This window comes from Capricornis sumatraensis, chromosome 17 (assembly GCF_032405125.1).
Source record: "Capricornis sumatraensis isolate serow.1 chromosome 17, serow.2, whole genome shotgun sequence".
In the NCBI taxonomy this organism is placed as follows: Eukaryota; Metazoa; Chordata; class Mammalia; order Artiodactyla; family Bovidae; genus Capricornis; species Capricornis sumatraensis.
In genome coordinates this window covers 19,723,230-19,741,580 of record NC_091085.1, presented here as the reverse complement: position 1 = coordinate 19,741,580, position 18,351 = coordinate 19,723,230, and the positions used below count along the sequence as shown (strand labels likewise).

At 42.6% G+C, this 18,351-nt stretch overlaps 1 protein-coding gene across 1 annotated transcript in view; it reads right to left on the bottom strand.

The window, feature by feature from the left end:
- The window catches only part of ZNF827 (zinc finger protein 827), a 149,855-nt gene that overhangs the window by 70,638 nt on the left and 60,866 nt on the right, over positions 1-18,351 (bottom strand). Inside the window, exons 5-6 of the mRNA XM_068990219.1 lie at positions 14,925-15,164; positions 12,463-12,517 (exon numbers count right to left, since the gene is read on the bottom strand). Coding sequence (XP_068846320.1) covers positions 12,463-12,517; positions 14,925-15,164 — 295 coding nt within the window. The remainder of the gene's footprint in view (positions 1-12,462; positions 12,518-14,924; positions 15,165-18,351) is intronic.

Sequence of the window (18,351 nt, the reverse complement as noted above, 5' to 3'; positions counted from 1 at the left end):
AAAGTTGGTAGAGGAGCTAATGCCTTGTGGGGGAAGGAATCATCACTTATTCTCAATTAACAACATCACCATCTACCACCTCATCTCCCCTTTGGGCTCACAGAATGACAAGTCGCTCCAAGATGAGCTAACTCGTATAGATACGGGATGAATACTGAGACGTTGCATCTGGAAGCTGCTGGTATAGACTTAGAACTGTCCACCTCCTCCACGACTTTTCCTGGCTTATGTCACTTAGAAAAGACAAAACACTGTATCATGTGAACTCCTGGACCCTGGGCCCCCTGCACTGGGCATGCAGAGTCTTAGCCACTGGATTAAGAGTGCGTGTGCTGCAAATAAAGATCACGCATGCTGCCTCAAAGATCCAGTGCAGCTAAATAAATAAATATTTTAATAATAATAATGTTTACAAAAAAGAAAAGAAAAAAACACTTGTCCTATTCAAGTTTCTTTTCTGGACAAAACTAAAAAGGACAGTGAATGCATATTTTGATTTTTCTTCTGCAGAAAATCTAAGAGTTAAACATGAAAGGGCACTGGTGTCCTTTCTGGTGTCCTGTGACTGGACAATTCCAGGCATTCAGTGGCATGGGCTGTGACGTCAACAGCCCAGGGCTGCAAAAAGAAAAGATTTAAAACAAATAATAATAGGGTCCATAAAATATTGTGGCCCTAAATAGTGATATATTTTGCTAAGTGGCACAAGTATTTCCACCTTTAACATATGAATGCCAACAGGGAACTCAGCTTCATGCAAAACAGAAGACCCAGCTACTTACAAACCAGTCCTCCCCCTGGGCCACCACTGAAATCAACAAGTTAAGGGGAATTCTCACTCCCATTATGATAGCAAAACAAAGCAGAAAGGAACAGGAAAAGAAGGTGGCTACAGTAGGTAAGAGAGCCTTAAGCAAAAAGACTTCATTCTTAGAAATCGCACTGTAATTTTAAAGGAGCAACAGAGAAGAAATAAATTTTTTCCTTCTGAAAGAAATAGTAATGACTTTAAGGATTGAGCCTGGGGAGAGCAAATAGAAAACAAAGATTAAGCAAGAAAAAAAGACTGCTCTGTAATGAATTTGTCCTCAGAATCTATACGGATCTACTTATTTCAGGATTGTTTTATAGAATAGGAATCTACTTATTTCTATTAAATGTAAGAGTTTTGGGCAAGTCATCCTGAAGGGATATTCTGCCTTCAATCCACACATAGACAAACTTTTCTTCAATCAGTATAAATAGATGATGTATCTTCAAGTGAAAAAGTGAAAATGTTAGGTGCTTAGCTGTGTCTGACTCTTTGTGACCCCACAGACTGTAGCCCACCAGGCTCCTCTGTATATGAGATTTCCCAGGCAAGAGTACTGGAGTGGGTAGCCATTTCCTTCTCCAGGGGATCTTCCTGACCCAGAGATCAAACCCAGGTCTCCTGAATTGCAAGCAGATTCTTTACTGCCTGAGGTACCAGGGAAGCCAAGCAACTATTTTCTGGTAAAAGTACGTAATGATCTCTTCAGCTATGTGTCAAGCAACATAAGGGGGCTTCTGGATTTTTTCCCCTAGAGCTGGGTAAAATATGTCCAAAAGAATGTTAGTTAATTTTTATTTTGCTTTATTTTAAGGAAATTTTAAGAACAGATGATCTGACTTATATATTTTGGAGAAGTTATATATTGCGAAAGAGCCAGAAGTCCCCTTCTGGGGTGGAAAAGTTCTGTGGGAGGCAAAGTTCTCTCTCTGCAGCCACGAACTGCCTCCCAGGACACACCTGCCCCGGGGCCACCTCGCCAGATGGCCCAGGCCCCTCCTGGTAGCAGGGCTGCCTCAGTCTCCACTCAGCCCCAGCTCTCAAGTCAGGACACCGAACTACTAGTTTTCTGTACTGATATATCAGGTTAATTTTTTTAAGAGCTGGAATTCCCTATATTCGTCTACAACCATTGCACTGGTATTTTAAAGATAATCAGATTAACGAATTATTTAATTAATTAGACCTTGAATTACTGGATTACTTAGACCTTGAGACATATATACCCCAGAGTGACTTGCTACACTTATATTCTGAAATGAGCAGGTGGCACTAGGTCAAGGAAACAATCCTCTATGCCTCCGGAAGCCTCCAGCAGAGACAGGCTGACGGGCTAAATTCTTCCCAGAATAAATCTTACTCTAGTTCCAGGACCTTCTGACCATGTGAAATATGAATGTTGCAGACTGAAATGGATCCCAGTAACTTCTATATGGAATCTCCACCTATAGATCATGAAACCAAAGGAAATGAGAACAAACCGGAAACATTTTCTCTCAATAAAACTGAGACCTTGCCAGCAAATAATAGGCTATAGTCACTGACACAGAACACAAAGCGTCGTAGTTTCCTTTTTTAAAAAAGCTTTCAAACATATCAAAAAAGGAAGAATTATTTGAAGATAAGGGGAACTATCTGGATTAATTATAGCTATATTCTCAACATTTCCTCAAATACTTTAAGGTCAGAAGAAACCCTCTTTGAAGCTGGACTAGCTTGCATCAAACTATGCTCACAACTACAAAAACGCTGCCACACTTTATTTTTACGTACACCATTTTAAAAAACGATCAAATGATATTATTTCATTTTCAACTTAATTTTCATGATTAATGCAATTTTCTTTAGGGAGTGCTTATTTTTTTCTCAAATGGTACTGTCCTTGGGCATTTCCTAATAATTTATAATAACGGATGCTTGCTATTTCTTGTGCGTAGGTTTATGTAACTCTATGTTTTGTAACTTATTTATAAAATGATGGTATTTGAAATATATTAACTGCTTAGTTCTAGCGATTTTTGTAAGAGGATTTTGAGCAACCTTGGTAAGGTCCTTTGGCTGCAGTATCGTGATCTATGTGGTCATCCTAATTGCTCCCTTGGACCTTCATTTCATTTTGGATGAGATTGCGTAGCTGCTTCTTCTGAAATGGGCCCAGATATCAACATTTCAGATAGAAAAGTCACTGCCAGTTTCCCTGTTATAACTTCTCTGAGGTCAGTTAAAAAGGTAATATAAAATGAAAGAACACAAGGTTTTAATGGCATTCATGTACACGCTCCCTCTCGAGGACCCTTACTCTTAAGTGATTTTATTTATTTATTTATTTGAATATAAGGACCCTGGACGGCAGGTCAGGGGACGCAGGTGGAGCAGAGTGCTTGAGATGAGAAACAACTGCCAGTCTCTGACCTGAGGACAACCCGAACATCTGAAACAGCACGCTCCCTATTCAAGCTGAAAAGGGATGCAACAGAGAAACCCTCTTATGACCCCCATGGGCTAGGCCAAGAAAGCCGGTCATTCATCATGTTGGGTGCACGCATTTTCAAAGAAAGAAGGACTGCGGTGAGTAAAACTCAAAGGAACCACATTTATCTACAGATTGAGACTCGGCACTGCAGACTCAGTGGGTATCTAAAGAGGCTTGTGGGCAGATGGAGAGCCAAGGTCACTCCATCATTTGGCTACCCATACAGACCCCCAATTCTCTTTAATTTTTGGAGGTGGTAAGAAAGCCAAGATGTGGTTCCTTTTCCTCCTCACTGACATGGCTGTATACCTGGCTGGTGCCAATCAAATGGAACCTTCTTAGTAATTATAAACCAATCAAACGTATTGTCAATTTACAAGGTATGCAATGGTATTGCAGAAAATGCTCTTAGTTTTTAGAGATACATATCTCAAAGAATGTGAGAGTGAATGTCATGCCTGGATGTGATCTAAAACATAAGGAGAAAAAGATTGGTGAAATAAGTGTAACAAATATTTTTTTCAACCTGGGTGGTGGGGATATGGTGGTTTATTGTATTATTTCTTTCGCTTTGTTTTATAACTTTTCATAATAAAAAAAGTCAATATCAACAATCAAACAAAAAGTTCAACCCAGATCAACTACCAGACAGAAAAATGTGACAATAAAAAATTGAAAACAAAAACAAAAACAAAAACAAAAACAAATAAAAATGCCTCCTCATGAATAAAATGCTTGGTATCACCAGAAATCAATAAATGAAAAGGTCTTAACTATAAGACATAATTTTTAACCTTCTAATTTGTAAAAAAAAAAAAAATTTTAATGATAAATCAAAGACCTTTAAAATATTCTCTCTCTCATTAGTTCAGTTCAGTCGCTCAGTCGTGTCCAACTCTTTGTGACCCCATGAATCGCAGCACGCCAGGCCTCCCTGTCCATCACCAACTCCCGGAGTTCACTCAGACTCATGTCCATCGAGTGAGTGATGCCATCCAGCCATCTCATCCTCTGTCGTCCCCTTCTCCTCCAGCTCCCAATCCCTCCCAGCATCAGAGTCTCTTCCAGTGAGTCAGCTCTTCGCATGAGGTGGCCAAAGTACTGGAGTTTCAGCTTCAGCATTATTCCCTCCAAAGAAATCCTAGGGTTGATCTCCTTTAGAATGGACTGGTTGGATCTCCTTGCAGTCCAAGGGACTCTCTAGAGTCTTCTCCAACACCACAGTTCAAAAGCATCAATTCTTCGGTGCTCAGCTTTCTTCACAGTTCAACTCTCACATCCATACATGACCACAGGAAAAACCATAGCCTTGACTAGACGGACCTTTGTTGGCAAAGTAATGTCTCTGCTTTTCAATACGCTATCTAGGTTGGTCATAACTTTTCTTCCAAGGAGTAAGCGTCTTTTACTTTCATGGCTGCAGTCACCATCTGCAGTGATTTTGGAGTACCCAAAAATAAAGTCTTAGCTTCTAGTAAAATTATAAATTCAACCTTTTTGAAAATCAATTAGACAATTCATAGAAAAGCCTGAAAACTGTGCATGTTTCTTGAGTCAATTTATCCTGGCATTGTTTATATTAGCAACAACTTGGGAAAACAAAACTAAGCCCTTAATACTCAATAATTAAGGAGACATATTAAATAAATTAGGGCACATGCAAATATTAAAAGAATAATATTGGGTTATGTTTACTGATATGAAAAGAAATTCTAAATATATTACTAGGTAAAAGAGAAGATTATAAAACAGTACATATGGTAGGATCCAGTTTTGATAGGAAAGTATACATCTATGAGTAGATAAAAATTCAACCAGGATACACACCACCATCCTAGCAGTCAGTGGCTGCCTCTGGGTAGCAGGATTGTTTATAAGTGGTTATTATTTCTTCTTTATGGCCTTCTACATTCTCTGGAAACAAAAGTTATTTTTTAAAACTTAAAAAATGAATACGTTTTACAGTTTGGAATTCTTTCTTTTTAAAGAGACTCTTAGTCTTTTAAAGAATAAGCCAAGGATGACATAACTGAAGCAGTTGTAAAAGACATGGGCAAGGGAAATTGTTATCTAAAATCTGATTCCATTAATATCAGTTGATTTCAGGTGCTGAAGGCTGAAGGTCATGGAAGAAAAAGACTGTTTAAAATATTGTAGAAGAAAAGTAGGGTATTTTACGAAGAATACATTTTGGTAATGTTTTTAAATTTTCTTCTCTGAAAAGGACTTCTAGTTAAGTGTATCCTAGATGCAGGCTTCTACCCCGTATAACCTAACACCAAGGTTTCAAGGAACAATGCCTGTTGCTGCAACTCGAGCATTCATCCACGGCTGAGCCAGGAAACTTCTCAGGACGAGGAGCACAATGCCAGGCCTTGTCGACGGTGGCAGAGACAGGGAGGCCAGACCCTGGGGAGCCAGAGCCAGGCACAGCCACGGAAGTGGGCCTGCACGTCCAGATCTGTGAAATGTCAGCTCGTGGAAGGAGCCGGCTCTCCCGCAGGAAGCCGACTGTGTTCGCAAACGAGGACAACGGGCTTCTACCGAGGTGAGCAGAGCACAGATGAACTCAGTTGTCTCTGCAGTGACGCAAGAACCCTTGTTCCATTTCACTGTAATGCCCGTGAAACGTGGAGGGGCCCCGGGCTGCTGTGCTGTCCACCAGGGCTTGCCCCCCTCCACAGAGGTCAACCCCGGACTGTTGGAGATATTTCTAGTAACAACTATGGAGAAACCCTTGAGGGAAAACCCCAGATTAGAAGAGCAGGAGGGAAGGTGGTGCCTGAGCCGCGTGGCACATGTGCCCCGTGTATGATCTGTCAAAGAAGGATGTCTACTTACAGAGACGCACAGATTAATATCTCGTTCCTGACTGCTCTGGGCTCCACACACAGAACGCCGTTGTAAGCCAGCAGAAATAAAGATGAAAAAGGCCGCGGAAATGGAAGAAAAGAGAGGCACAGCCCTCTTCAGATCCTTGAAAGGAAGACTGAAACTCGCCTCTCCACAGTGACACTGCCTCAGCAGTCTTGGAAGCACAGTGCCTCAACTGGAACGGCTTGATGGAGAGGCCACAGATGGGAGGAACAATAGCAGAGCGTGGTACCTACAGGACAACGGCGCACAGGCATAGAGAAAAGGACTGAGGAAGGTTTGGCGCAGGAAGAAAGGGAAAAATCTCAAAGGGCAGCAAGGCACAAAGTAGTCTGCAGCTCTCTGTATTAAAAACAAAGAACCCATTGTTTAAGGATGGATTTTAACTTCTTTGAAAAATGAAAACTCAAAGAAAAGCTGAAAAAGATGGACTGCCAATGGAAAACACTGCAGTCAACATTTATGTCAGGGCAGCTACAGACAGCGGTGCAGGCTGTGCACTGAACAAAGGCACCTTATCTGGGGGTGAAAGTCAAAGTCAACGTCGCTCAGTCGTGTCCTGCTCTGCAAGTGCATGGACTACAGAGTCCACGGAATTCTCCAGGCCACAGTACTGGAGTGCGTAGCCTTCCCCTTCTCCAGGGGATCTTCTCAACCCAAGGATCAAACCCAGGTCTCCTGCATGGCAGGTGAACTGTTTAGCAGCTGAGCCACAAGGGAAGCCCTACCTGGGGATGGATCAGTATTCAACATCACAGACATCACAGATTTACATATTTATTAAGACAGCATTCCAGTAGATGGCAGTGTCTCGACAAAGGGTGTTTTCAAAAATTTGCAATGGCCCACAAACAGCCTTGACTTGACCAAAAAAGCACTAAAAGTCTTAACTAGAGGGACCCCGTGAAATTAGCAGCAGTTTTCATTTTTCAGAAACAAAGTTCTATGCCTTCAAAGTCAGAAAATATGAAGGGTAAAGCAACTATAGGCAGAGCTACTCAAATATCAATTTCATTTGCTCTGTTTCCTGTTTATTTTCTTAATTGCTTCCACGTAATCCAGTGTTCTTTATTTGTAATCTTTTACTTTTTAAGGTAATGGAACATTGTTCTCTTATGCCTCTTAAAAAACGAAAAGGGGAAATTGTACAAATTGAAGCAGTGCATTCGCACTCTAACCAATTTGTGCAATTTCTTTTACTGACTCATAAATATTTAAGGACAGGCATCCAAACCACCACCCAGGCAAATTCTATATTGGACACTTCCAAGTACATATGTCTTTTAGTAAACACTCTAAGTGCCTTTATCTAAATCACAGGAAAATAGCCTGCATTTCAAACTCTGAAAATTGGGCAAATTAAATATTGGTTGGCACTGCATGATCTGACTCTACCCTTCTGACTTCCCCACTTCTGTTTTTCATCTAGTAATGGAGGGGGGAAAAAAAAAAAACTATTCAGGTAAATACTTCCTGGCTCTTGGAGCAGAGCAAGCCAGGTGTGAGAAGGTTTTCTCACAGGCCTGCAATCCGATATCCCCAAGGACACTGAATTATTAATGGGGAAGAGAGAACAAATAACCAAGAGAAGGTTCTTGGCAGCCACTGTTTGACGTCCACGGTGTTACGCAACATCAAGCATGTCCAATTCACCTGCCAGGAGCTATCTGATTCTTACTCTGGGGTTCCATTTTCCTACTTCGATCTTATCCAGCATCTGGCTGGGTGATGGTCCATGTCAGAAGATGTAGATCTTCTTTTTATTCCATTAAACTTTGGGATCTGGTTATGCTATCATGCCTCATATGTTTTCATCTACAAATGATCATATTAGTTGGTTACCTGCTCCCGGCAGAACCTAGGCTTGTGCCGGGAAAGGAAATCGAAAAATCAAGATTGTATTAGTCTCTTAAGCCTCCAGTCTTTCTGTTCTCCTGGGTCCGGATGGACCCATCTCATTTGTCAGGCAGAATGGCATTAAGAATGCCACGCGCTATCTCAAAGGGGACGCAGAGACTTCTTTACACTTAGATTGAATTTTCTCCACTCTAAGGTTAAACAGGCAGAAGAGCTGCTGTTTTAGCATTTACTGTGAAGCTCCAACTGAAGGACTGATTCAATGCAGGTGCCCCCAGGAGGGCACAGACATGGGTGGAAAAAGGGTAAAGTCAAGGCATGGGTAAGCAGGACCACATGATCCAGAATCCCAGCTGCTAAGCAGATTGATTTTGCTGCCTGGCTACATGGGATGCCCTGGTGGACTGTCTTCTCCTTTGCTTTCGGGAAGATGATCCTAATTTAAGCGGCTGAGTCTAAGCTATTAGAATGATTTTTTTAAAAGGCATTTTCAATCTAGTTCTTTAAATGATGTCTAGGATTTGCTTCAAAATAATCTAGGGGAAGGAAGAACAAAACAAAGGGATGGACGAGACAACATTTGTGAACTAACATGAACTGCTCATTATTTAAACTCTATCCTGGGGACATTCTCTGCTTTTGCCTATATTTGAAATTTTCCATTGTAAGAGGTTTTGAAAAATGAGACTGAAAGTCAGCGATCCAGAAACCTGCCAGTTACTGGTTTCAACCCTTGTATTTACCTAAAACCTCTTTTATGAAATAGCTAACAAGGAATGTTGTCTAACATGACTTTCTCTTTCCATGTCTCCCATCTTGTAATCGAGATATCGACAAAGAGAATTGCCAATGGACAGCTGTGATGAGGGGGGATTGGATGAGGAGAGGGGAGCAGTCATCAGCCTTTATGGGATGGGCTTCCTGTAGCCTGGGTAAACCAGCACACATCAGAATGCCAAGCTACGGAGTGTCTTACCCTGGGCTGCTACACTTTTCCTCTGTTCTTGTGGTTGCAATTACAGTGAAGATTAATAACGATAATCAACTGTGGTGGAAGTTGTGGGTTGATAAAGGACAGGGAGAGAATTATAGAGAATCAGCTTCTTTCTTCAGCACTGCACATCTCTCTTCCCCTCTGGTTCCCCTGGATCTCCAGACCTCAAGAGCAGACCCCAACGTGTAGAGGGGCTCAGGCAACCACTGGCATTTGGAAGTGCCTGATCCCAATACTGCACTGAGGCCAGCATCCAGGGCTGCCCTTCGTAAGGAAAGCATCTCAAATGTGTCCAGGAACCCTTAAACATGGACAACTCCGAACTCTGACTTCAATCATTAGTGATCCTTCTGGACGGTCAGCTTCTTCTAGGAAATCAAACATGGGAAATCAGGTAACTAACCAAATGTTCCACTTAGTACTTAAAAAAATTAGGAGATATGGAAATTTGGAGGCTTGATGCAAATCGTTTTGGAAAGTATCACAAATCATACCTTAAAACATAACCCCCATTAGTTGATCTTATGCAAACTTCTTATAAAAAAAACCATAGTTCTTTCTAAAACAGGAATCAAAAAAGAAGAGATAGAACTAGTATTTTTTTCTTTTTTCTGCTATCAGTAACTCAGGTTATAGAGGATTTCTCGGCACAAGGCAGCTTGATTCTATTCCACCTTAAGTAGTGAGGTGAGAAGGGGAAAAAAAATAGATCTCTTTGATGAGAGGCTAACTGGGCAAGTTGCCCACTCAAAGGAAAAATAAAAACACACCAAGGATTTTGTCAAAGAACAATAAACCAAGAAATCTGTAACACTGATTTCTGAACGCTACATCATGGGGTGGGGTAGGGGGCCCACAGGAAGCATCTCTTCCTTTGCTTTGGGCAAAAGATCTGATTTGGATTTCTTCTTACTCATAATCTCCCAGCAACAGGAGAATTTAAGGATTGCTTCATATTTGCCAAATGGCTTCAAAAAAAAAGTCTTTTCTATCCTATAATTATGCTCCAGCTCCAGCCAAGAGAATTGAGGCTATGAGGCATATTTCACTTGTTTTGGGGCTAGTTCAAACCTCCTCTTACCTCTTCCCAGGGAACATCTGAAAAGCATGCCGTAACAAAGTCTCTCAGCATACCTTTCCTTTACATAAGTGTCATCATGTAGTCTTAAAGAGCCAGCAGGACACCTCCAAGGAGACGCTGCTGGGGTACTGCCCAGATCACCTTTAATGCACCGGTGCACCCACCCCCACGGTGCTGGGAGTGTTGGCTGCTCACAGCGAGAACCACCCTCATGGTTGGAGTGGTGGGCCATACATTTCCTGCTGAATTAGCAGATAATAAGGGGATACCAAAAGCCGGCTCCTTTACCTCGAGGCAGGATTTACTCTGCGGTGCAATCCGTGTCTCAGAACTCTCCGTGGAAGGAAACTGGAGCTAGAACCCAGCTCACACCCCGTTCTCGTTCAGCTCCACCCGTCTCTCCCAACCCACTGCACCCTGGCAGGTCACCCTGAGAGCACACACCCATATGAGAATCCTGTCTCAGGCTCTGTGTCTAGGGAACCTGACCTGTGACACTTCAGGAAGCCTATGGAAGCAAATTAAAATTGACACCTATTATCTTTAATCTGCTGTCTTTCGATGTCTACCAATCTGGCCAATTTCATGTGTTTAGATAGATGAACACAGCATAGATACTTAAAAAATAGCCTTAAGATTACATTTTATGCTTTCGAATTGTGATGCTGGAGAAGACTCTTGAGAGTCCCTAGGACTGCAAGAAGATCAAACCAGTCAGTCCTAAGGGAAATCAACCCTGAATATTCTTTGAAGGACTGATGCTGAAGCTCCCATACTTTGGCCACTTGATGTGAACAGCAGACGCATTGGAAAAGACCCTGATGATGGGAAAGATTGAAGGTAAAAGGAGAAGAGAGTGGCAGAGGATGAGACGGTTGGATAGCACCACTGATTCAATGGACTTGAACTTGGGCTAACTCCGGGAGATGGGAAGGGGCAGGGAGGCCTGGGATGCTACAGTCCATGGGGTCACAGAGTCAGACACGCTTAGTGACTGAACAACAAGCTTACATGGCGAAGGCAGTCTGGAACGTCCAGCGGTTCGCACCTCCTATTTGGACATCCAACTGAACAGACAAAATCACTTCCCTACCCCCCAGTCCAATTTCCCAACACAACGCACAGGCCAGACCAGGTCGCAAGACTCGTTTCCCATCTGTATACTCACACATGGATCAAGGCCAAGACCATGCCTGGGTTCTGCTAGAGGCAGATTCTGTCCCTAACAGTATACAAACCCTGTGTAAAGCAAGCTGGCTCTCTTTTAATCACTGTTTGATATGTGCCAGTCCCACATTTCAATTCACGGGATTAAAAAAAAGAAAGAGCTCAGGTGAAGGTTCAAAGGAGCACTGTTCCTGTTACATCTTCCGCCCCAAGAATTAAAACCCTGAAATCCATCAACAGTTCCCACAAGGAAGAATCTAAGTTTTCTCAGGAAATAAAGTTCCTTGACTTAAAGCCTTCCAAGGGGGAGAAACATCCTTCCCTGGTGGTCCAGCGGTTAGGACTTCGTGCTGCCAATGCAGGGGGGACAGGTTCCATCCCTGGTTGGAGAACTAAGATCCCACATGCCGCATGGCATGTCCAAGAGATAAATAAAATACATTTTTTAAAAAAGCCTTCCAAGGCATAGATTGTCTCTCCCCAGAGCTCCTTTTCCAGTGAAGGTGTCTGCGCTTGTTGGCACTTGCCTGCCAGCTCAGATCTGGGTGGTTATAAGGCTTGGAACGGGTGGCAGACAGGCAGGCAGCCCCTTGGCTAACCTTCTCTTAAAACTCCTCTGGCAAATGGGGAAGCTTCCTTACTTACAGTTGTTAGTGATGTCAGTTTTCCTGCAAGTTTTGAAAGCACTGTCTTTCTTCTACATTTTTGCTCTCCTAACAATGCCATGAGTTAAAAAGGTGGGATGTTCCTGGCAACAAATGATCAGCTCACAGCGCAAAGCTCCTGAAGAACACAGCTGAACTCGGTCTACCAACCGAGTGAGGCTTTCCCCGAGACACAGACCCAGCTCCCAGTCACAGTCCAGCCACCTGCTTCAACCCTCAAGTCAGGAAACTTTAGCCCAAGAGGATAATAAATATCCACTTCACAATATCATTGTAAGGAATCAAAAAAAAAAATAGCATAAAGAAAGCTCTCAGCACAGTGACACCCTCAGATGTTTAATAACTATAAATGGTCTTTCCCCTTGGGGTCCTTTGCTTTCCCTACTGTTTCCACCAACCAAAGTTTAACCCAAAACGGTAGAAAGGGGGTGACTTCTGAACTCAGTGAAAGAAAAAGGTTTGAGGAACGCTGTTCAAATTCTGATGCAGGCCTGATGACTCCCACAGGGGGTATTCCGAGAGGACCCCACAGTGGCCTACCTGGTGGTCGTCCGGATGGTGTTTTCTTTCTGAGTGTGCTCTTTGCTCACCTTCTCTGTAAAGAGAGAGGATGAAATAGACATCTCTTAGCTTGTTCTGACTCAATCTGTGTGTTTAAGGCTGAAGCAGAAACATCCTCCACACCTCTTTCTCTCTTGTGGTTTTCTTTTGGTTTCTCTTTCAAGCATTCAAACCCTTCCTGTCTTACTGGTAAAGCAGGCAACGGAAGCATGTCAACAGCATCTACCAAAATAGTTTACTAAAAACCAATCAAAGGGAAAGAGTTACTAACAAAGTACAGGCATGTGTCTGATTTTCATCAGGCGTCAATAAGTATATGTACATACCACACACACACACACACACACACACACACACACACACACACACGTGCACAAAGATAGTTATTTCGATTATATTTTCCCCCAACTGAAAATCTGCTTTTCTCTGATTCAGCATGAAAACTGCAGTTGTTGCAACTGTTCCGCTTCTGACTTTGATGACAACCTTTAAGCATTCCGTATTGTCAGGCCCTTTTGTGAGGCAGGCTATAAAAATAGTTGTAAGACCTCTGGGTGTGAGAGTCATTGAGTGCTTATTCTGATAAATGTCACAGGGGACAAAAAAATATCATTAGACGAGGGGAGGTAAACTCTCCCTTGCTCCGTCTTGAGGTCTGTATCTACCAGCTGTCAGAAATTATTTAATTAGCTTTCAAGAGCACAAAAGTTGACCTCTGGTCTTCCCTAACCAGTTCAGATGTGAGGCTTCTGACTGTCACAGCTCTCAGTGGCTTCTTTTAAGTCTCCAGAGGAAACCTGGCCACCTCTACAAGGGTTTCAGATTTCAACGGCAGGGCAAGCGGAAAAACCCCTAATCTCATGGATTCGGGGAGAAAACATAAACAAAGATTAATGCTATCTTTCCCATGCTTTTAAACACTGGTCTGAGGCTGCTGTGTGCATGTTTGCGTGGACGATTCCTTTCTGTCCACTCAACAGTGACAACGAGGGTGAATTTGGATTCACAGGCAGGGTTCTTTGAGAGAACAGGAAATCGGGGCTAAATGACTTGCTTGAGGTCACCAGGGCGGTCAGCGACAGCGCCAGGGTGAGAACTCTCAGACACAAAGTTTTGAGCTGATAGTAGACAGTGATAATGTACTGCTGGAGATAGAGACTTTTTGAAAAGAGCCACACTGGCCTCACTTCTGCAAATCTGAACTGCCAAATCACTCACAAAATTACACTGTTTTTAGAGATGCGTTCAGCCTATTTTGCCTTTTTTTTTTTTTTAAAAGAAAAGCATCTTGCATGTCTGGAGCATCTTTGGAACTTGCCAAGAACTATATGGCCTACTCAGTTTACTGACTTCACTATTTCCACCTCTCTGAGCTCTGCACAAGCACAGTTCTTGTTTGAGAACCCACCGCCAGCATTTTCAGCAGCAACCAGTAACTTCACAGCTATGGGTGGTGTCACAAGGCCAACGAGAAAAGGAGCTATCAGAGTGGCATGCAGATCCTAGCTTCTTTCCTTTTTCTGGGGTTTTTCTTAGTGGAGAAAAGTTAGCACTTAAATAATGTGGCATTTAAATAATGGTGTTTTAAATCTGCAAGTCATAGCAAAACAGAGTTCATGAACCATCGGTGACAAACACTACTGATGCCTGAATGCATGTAGGCCAATGCTTGACCAAAGATAAAGTATCTGTGTTTCTATATAAGTCTGAATCTTACATGAGTCTCCTTCATTCATCTCAATCACATTCAAACAGTACCAGCACATTTGATGACAACAAAGAGGATGCTGCTTGAAGAAGGTAATAAAGGGAACAACTTAGATTCTAGGACCCTTACCTATTCTCTCAAGACATTTAGCTGAGCTAGCAACTGACTTCTAGACTTTGGATTTTAAGTAGTCAAAGCAGAAAATGTTCTACCAGGTTATAGCCGGGGAAAGAGTCCCTACAGTTTCATCTTTTACTTTTCCCTTTCCTTGACTTTTTTTTGCAGGGGCAAGATATAGTAAAATCTCATTAATTCCGACCACACTACTTTGGAGTTCATGGTAATTCAGCCACTGTTAGAGTTAATTGAAGTTAATCTTTTGCACATTAGAAAAAAAAAAAAAGGCTGTTAATCAGATCAACTGCCTAAACAAAACCAGAGGTGAGATATTTCATCCATGCAACAGGGATCTTTTGCATGGAACTGAATAGAGTTCTAATTTCAAATGATTCTTAACTATTTATTAAAGAAAGTTTGGCAGGAGTTTGACTTGGCAACATCTGATGGACTGTTCCTTTGAGTGGTGGAATCCATGTTAAAGTAACAAAATGGATTTCTGTCTAAAAAAGCCTATAATGCAGGTTTTGTTTTTTTTTTTTTACTTTGTTAGAGTGGCTTTCCCTCAAATCAGGCCCAACTATTGACTTTTTTTTTTTCCTGCAGGAAAACGTACCTGACAATTGAAAAAGCAGCTCAGATGCCATCTTCACGGAGATGTCCTGACTGAATAGGTTTCTCTCCGGGGGTACTCTGCCTTCTGGCAGCTTCTGCAGGGGTTCCGTTTTCTCTCGCCCGATTAAAGTGCTGTAGCCAACACTGCAGCTGGGTGATACTGAGACCTGCGAGTCCTGGATGTCAACCTCCATAGGCTCCTCTTTAACCTTCACCATCTGAGTGTCCTTGTAGCTTTCCGCTGCAATGCAAACAGGTGAATGAAGAACAAGCATGCTAGAGCTTCTTAATTCTGAACCAAACCCAGTTTTTCATCACAGAGAGAACCACAACGGAGTGGTTAAGAAGAAAGCACCGTGGCACACCGGAGCACGGTTTGAAAACCTTCTAGTTTACCCTTATGACCGACCTAGCAATCCTTACTCCTGGGCATATGCCCTGAGTAAAGCGTAATTCAAAAAGATACGTGACCCCAGTGTTCGCTGAAGCATTATTTTTAATAGCTAGGACACGGAAGCAACCTAGATGTCCGCCAGCAGATGAATGGATAAAGAAGAGGTGTATACAATGGAATATTACTCACCATAAAAAAAGGAATGAAACTGGGTCATTTGTAGTGCTGTGGAGTGAACCTAGAACTCTTGTTATATGGAGTGAAGCAAGTCAGAAAGAGAAAAACAAGTATCATATAATAATGTATATATGTGGAACCTAGAAAAATGTTACGGATGAACTGATCTATAGGGAAGGAACGGAGATGCAGACGTAGAAGAGAGATGAGAGGACCCAGCAGTGGGGAGGAGGGGGCTGGGTGAACTGGGACAGCAGCAGTGGCATATATACCCTGCCGAGGGTGAGACAGAGAGCTGATGGGAAGCTGCTGTGCAGAGCCAGAAGCCCAGCTCCGAGCTCTGTGATGACCCAGAGGGGCGGGGGGAGGCTCTCGAGGGAGGGGGTTTATGTATACATATAGCTGATCCATTTTGTTGTACAGCAGAGATGAACAGAATATTATAAAGCAATTACACTCTAATTTTTTAAAAAAACAGAAAACTAGTTTAACTCATCTGACTTCCAGAAAAGGTAGGAAACGGAAGCTCAGGGAGGTCAAGTGACTTGCTCAAGGCCACACAAATGGCAGCAGAAGCAGGATGGATGTCTCCCAGATCTAGAACCAGGTTTCCTGACCGCAGTCTCGTGATCACTTTCACGTGCTATTTCTTCTCTGCCATGCTGCTTCTAGAACTTACGGAGAACACGGCAAATATCTGCCCTTGTTTTATATTTATAACATACTCAGCTTCAGTGAATCAAGTAAGAGTGAGCATATTCATACTATGATTTTCTCCCCCTCTTTCGAAAGCTCCAACCAATATTTTTTTTCTTTCTTTTCCAGGGCACCTAAATTAATAAAGAATAAATAGGCTTGATGCAACCGAGACATTTACACCTTGCTGGGAGCTAGTAATCCTCAAGACCACCCAGGAAGTTAATTGCAGCTCAAGGAGTAACACTTAGAAAAACAACAATCCTACAAGTTATAATAACAGTTCAACCTGCTGACTGCTCTAGCTTTAGGCGTGGCTATCAAACTTTTGGTCTCTAGCTTGAAACATACATTTACTTTGGAAGGCGAGAGTGTCTTTATGGACATGTGGCCCTTAGCGTTAATGAGAGAACACCCTGGAAACAAGGTGGGACAATTAGCCCAGCCATTAATTTGGGTCACTTTAAAAAAAGGCCACACTTTCAAATCAGTAAACCTTTGTTAGCTGTTACTATACACTGTGCACTCAAGCATTCTGGAAAACCTAAAAAAAATCCAAAAAGGACTAGATAGATAGATGATAGACTGGATTGCCTAGGCAGGCCCTGAGTCCAATGGCAAGTGTCCATATCATATAGATGAGAACCAGGGAGAGATACAGTGGAAAAGGCCACGTGAAGACATATACTGTGCTGCCGACCAAGTGCTGGTATCCCCACCCCAAGTTAGTATGTCGAAGCCTAATCACCAAGGTGACAGTGTTTGGAAGCAGGGTCTTTGGGAGGTGATTAGGTCACGCGGAGCCATCCCCCATGCACTGGGTTGGTGCCCTTGTAAAGAAAACCTCGGAGAGCTCCCGTGCCCCTTCTTCCACGTGAGGACACGGGGCAAAGATGCCTGACAGTGAACCAGGAAGGAGGCTCTCACTTGACCACGCTGGCACCTGGATCCTCGACTCCCAGACGCCAGATCCGTGAGAAATACATGGCTGTTGTTTACAAGCGAGCCAGTCCATGATGTTCTGGAACAGAAGCCCAAACAGACCAAGACAAACAGAGACTGGAGTTTTGCAGTCACAAGTTAAGGACTGCCTGGAGCCAACACACATTTGGAAGGAGTGCGGAAAGATTCTCCCGTAGAACCTTCAGATTTCAGCCTTCTGGCCCCCATTTCTGTTGGTTTCAGCTACCAAGTTGGTGGTCATTTCTGATGGATGGATGGATAGATAGATACATATCGGGTTGGCCAAAAAGTTCATTTGGGTTTTTCCTTAAGGTCCTAAGGGAAAACTGGAATGAAATTTTTGGCCAGCCCAGTGGATGGATAAATAGGCGGATAGACAGACAGACATAACAGTAAGGGGCACTAGTAAGCAAGTGCAGATCTGTGGGACAGTTAGGAAATATGACAGGGAGATCTCATTGCTCTAAGCGGGGTAGTCAGAGAAAGCTAGGGTCTCCTTGCCAAGTATGAGGCAAGTGAAAGTCAAGTATATGCAGATTATTGATTTGCAATAAAGAAGATAGAGGAGTATTTTTAATAAAACAAAATTAATAGGGTGCTACCCATAAGATTTCATGTAAGAAGTGTGCTCATCGTGCTTTTTTTCTTCCTGACGTATTACACATGCTTCTCAGAGAAAACGACCTGATTTTTGTCAGCAACTAAACTGCAGGCAACTGTTATATTTAATTTAGATCCCTCTCCCCACATTCCTGTGAAGTTGGGTTTTTTTTCTTTTTTCTTTGCATGTCTGTGACGCTCATAAAGACCACATTCATTGATTTGATCATCCTAAAAAAAAAAAAAAAAGGAAAAGAAAAGAAGAATATAAAGCTTTCCAAGTTACATGCCTGGCTTCTATGCCTTTACTTCTAGCCCATCTGATTCTTTCTTGAGTCCTGACTGCACCCCCTGACCCCTTAAGGGACTTGGGGACTAGACAGCCATCCTGACCTTCCCTTAGATTACCCATAGGTGCAGTCACCACACACAGTGCCCTCTTTGTGTCCCCTCAAACTACTCAGAATTTGGAAAATAAACAGTGGGGTCAGTGTCACAGGTACATAATGATGTCTCTGAGCCTTGCAAGTCATCCTAAGGCCCGAGGACAAACTCAAAGGGACGCTAGAAAGGGATTCATTTCATTAAAAAACAACAA